This window comes from Cyprinodon variegatus, unplaced genomic scaffold, assembly GCF_000732505.1.
Source record: "Cyprinodon variegatus isolate N-32 unplaced genomic scaffold, C_variegatus-1.0 Scaffold506, whole genome shotgun sequence".
NCBI lineage: Eukaryota > Metazoa > Chordata > Actinopteri > Cyprinodontiformes > Cyprinodontidae > Cyprinodon > Cyprinodon variegatus.
The window spans coordinates 308606-311609 of NW_015150959.1; the positions used below are offsets into that span (position 1 = coordinate 308606).

A 3004-nucleotide genomic window follows, 5' to 3' on the forward strand; every position below is an offset into this window, starting at 1 on the left:
ATTATCTTACACGCTTGTCCCAATTGGGGTCGCGAGGGGTGCTGGTGCCTATCTCCAGCAGTCTATTCACAGAGTTGTATTATTATATTAAACTGAACTTCAAATTTTCACAACTGTTCTGCGCCAAGTAACATTTCCTCTGATCACGGAGCAAATCCCGATGATGAGACATTTGTTCTTTCAATATCACCCCCCCTGCTCCAAGGTGTCCTGGTTTTCCCAAATGAAAATATGGTCACCCTAGCCTTAACAATCCCGCCCCCTTGATAATCGACCAATCACATTCACTTTATTCACTCGTGTAAAGTCGGGCACCACTCGGGAGAATTTGGAAATGCAACGGTTGGAACAGCCGCTTCCCTACGACTTTAAAATCACCAGTTACTGCCACAAATGTATTTGGCTGTTTTGTCTGTAGCTTATCAACAGCAGAACTGATTACATCACCTGCAGTGTCGGCAACAGCAGAAGGTGGAAAGTAAACGGTTACTAACAGAACACTGCTGAACTTTCTGGGCAAATCATTTTGCCGAAAAACCACAGAGTTCCATATCTGGACTGTAATGATGAATCACAGTAACATGTCCTGGATGACACCATCAGTTGCTTTGAATTTACCAGTCCTCTTTAAATCTCTGTCTGCTGTTATGGTCAGAAAGCTTGGCAGAGAGATGCTGGAGTCTGAGGTATGATCCTGCAGCCAGGTTTCAGTGAAACACCTAACACTGTATAACCGATAATCTGACTGGGTCCTTGCTAGGGCTTAGAGTTCTTCTAACCTGGTTGCTAAAGATCTCACATTGCCCATAAAGATCTTTAGATTTAGACAAACTTTATTGTCCTCATGTATGCACGAAATTTTGATGCATACAGTTTTCAACAGTGAGTGAGCAGCTTAGCAGTGAAATTAACATTTTCATTCATAGAGGGAAAAGAAAAACCAGTTTAAAGACATGGTGGCAGGTTCAGAGCCTATCCCTGGCGCATCCAGCTGTATTTATGGAAGTATTATTTTAGTTTTAGAGATGATGATGAGCTGCTCTCGGCTTTTATTCAGACCTTGGTTTATGAATGAATTGATCTGAACTCTGCTGTCCAGGACCAGGGGAAGGCGGTGGAGGTCTCCTCTCCAGGACGGATGTCGGAGGTGGAGCAGCTGTTGGAGGAGATGTCACTGTGTCTATTTGATCTGCGAGGTTTCTGCAGCATCCTGGCTCACCGGGCCCAGGGCAAAGAGGCCAACCTGTCTCTTCTTCTAGGGATGAAATGTAACGTCCACAACATCTAACCCTGCTTTACTTCTTCTCTGCCACCAGTCAGATCTTGGATTCATGTCCTGTGGTCTAATGACCCCTTGTCTCTCTCCAGCTATCAGCGTCTCTGCAGACCAGCCGGAGCTTCAGGCTGCTGCAGCAGGAGAGGAGCTGAGCTCCAAGCTGCTTGAAGTCGGCCTTCTGAGGAGAGGCATCGATGAGCTAAGGAGAACCATGGCAGAACGCTGTCCCAATGTGGAGGAGAGCTGAGTGAACTCAGAGAGGATCCTTTCTGCTCCGCACACCTCCCTCACTGCAGCAGAACTAGAACCAGCTGTGGTACCTGCTCTGATGGGTCCATCAGCTGATGACCCGTAGCGGATCCTCAGAACCAACAGAGACCATCCAACAGACGGCAGCGGCTCCCGGGGACCACAGAGTTTACTGGAAGGATAAAACCAGCTACAAAGGCGTAGAAGCTCTTGGCTAACAGAGTGTCTGAAACGACTGACAGAAGTCACTGAGGCCGACTGTCCTGCTGCAGTCCAGCCTGAAACCCTGTAGAAGGTTACTGGGACCCCATCCCAGCAGACCAGTGCTTCTACTGGGATCACGGTTGGTTTCAGCCTACGGTTTAAATCTAAGCCTTCAGTATTCCTACTGATGCCTGTGCTCCTAGCTTCAGTTCAGGTTCTCCTGTTCAGAGTAGGATGACTGAGGTGAGAAGTAGAACTCCTAGATGTGCTGACCTGTTTGAGTCTTTTACACACAGAAATAAATTAGTCTACATGATTAGTCCAACATCTAAAAACAGTTTAACAAGGACCTAAATACAGTCGCTTGGTTCTACTGTGTCTGATCGTGGAAGCCTGTGTGACCCTGACCCTCCATGCGCTTTAATCTGACCTGCAGGTACTTGCAGGGTGAATCAGGGACCTGATTTCTAGGCTTAGGAGAATTAGTGTGTCTTCCATATTTCTTCCTCTGTGGGTGTTAGAGAGCACGGGTCTGCAAATACTCCAGGTCAGGCACAGAAGCTGATCAAACACAGCATTTCTCTGATGGTAGAAAACCATTCATTCTGTTCACAACTGTGTGTTGGTTTCTAGGAGGAATCAGGATCAGGGAGGTTGGAGTTCGAGGCTCAGTTTCACAAAGCAGGTTTACTGAAATCACAGAGTTTCCTCAACCTTTTTCTGTTACCATGGTAACATTCTCTCAGAGCTAACCGGCTAAGCAGCAGGTTTTCCTCCATGAACTCTGCCCTCTGTCTCTTCCTCCTCTTAAAGCCAATCCTGTTGTTTTATTTCCTGGTGAAATTAGGACTGGTGATTTCACCTAAATAGGTACATTGATCCACCAATTTAATTCAGCTCATTTATACAGCGCCAATTCACAACACATCATCTCTATGCACTTTACAGTTCAAACACCGTTCACCCAGTAAACTAGATTACACCATAATGTTATTGTGGTTACAACAGGCTACGGCAGGGTGTTTGGAGATTTATTAGTTTGTCTGAATATGTATACTACTCAAAACATTTAAAGGAACACTTTGTAATCAGATTATAGCATCAAGTTAATCAAACTTCTGGGATATTGATTTTGTCAGTTAAGTAGCAGAAGGGGTTGTTTATCAGTTTCAGCTGCTTTGGTCTTAATGAAATTAACAGCAGGTGCACTAGAGGGGCAACAACAAGACGACCATTTACTACTTTGGTAACAAAGGTTACAACTTTGTGCAAGGA

At 45.4% G+C, this 3004-nt stretch overlaps 1 protein-coding gene across 4 annotated transcripts in view; it reads left to right on the forward strand.

The window, feature by feature from the left end:
• Positions 1-3004, forward strand: part of cep85l (centrosomal protein 85kDa-like) — an 18418-nt gene extending 15414 nt beyond the window's left edge. For all 4 annotated transcript variants that reach the window (XM_015390610.1, XM_015390612.1, XM_015390611.1 and 1 more), the window contains exons 11-12: positions 1100-1268; positions 1369-3004. In XM_015390610.1, the coding sequence (XP_015246096.1) occupies positions 1100-1268; positions 1369-1523 (324 nt within the window). In that variant the 3' untranslated portion in view covers positions 1524-3004. The remainder of the gene's footprint in view (positions 1-1099; positions 1269-1368) is intronic.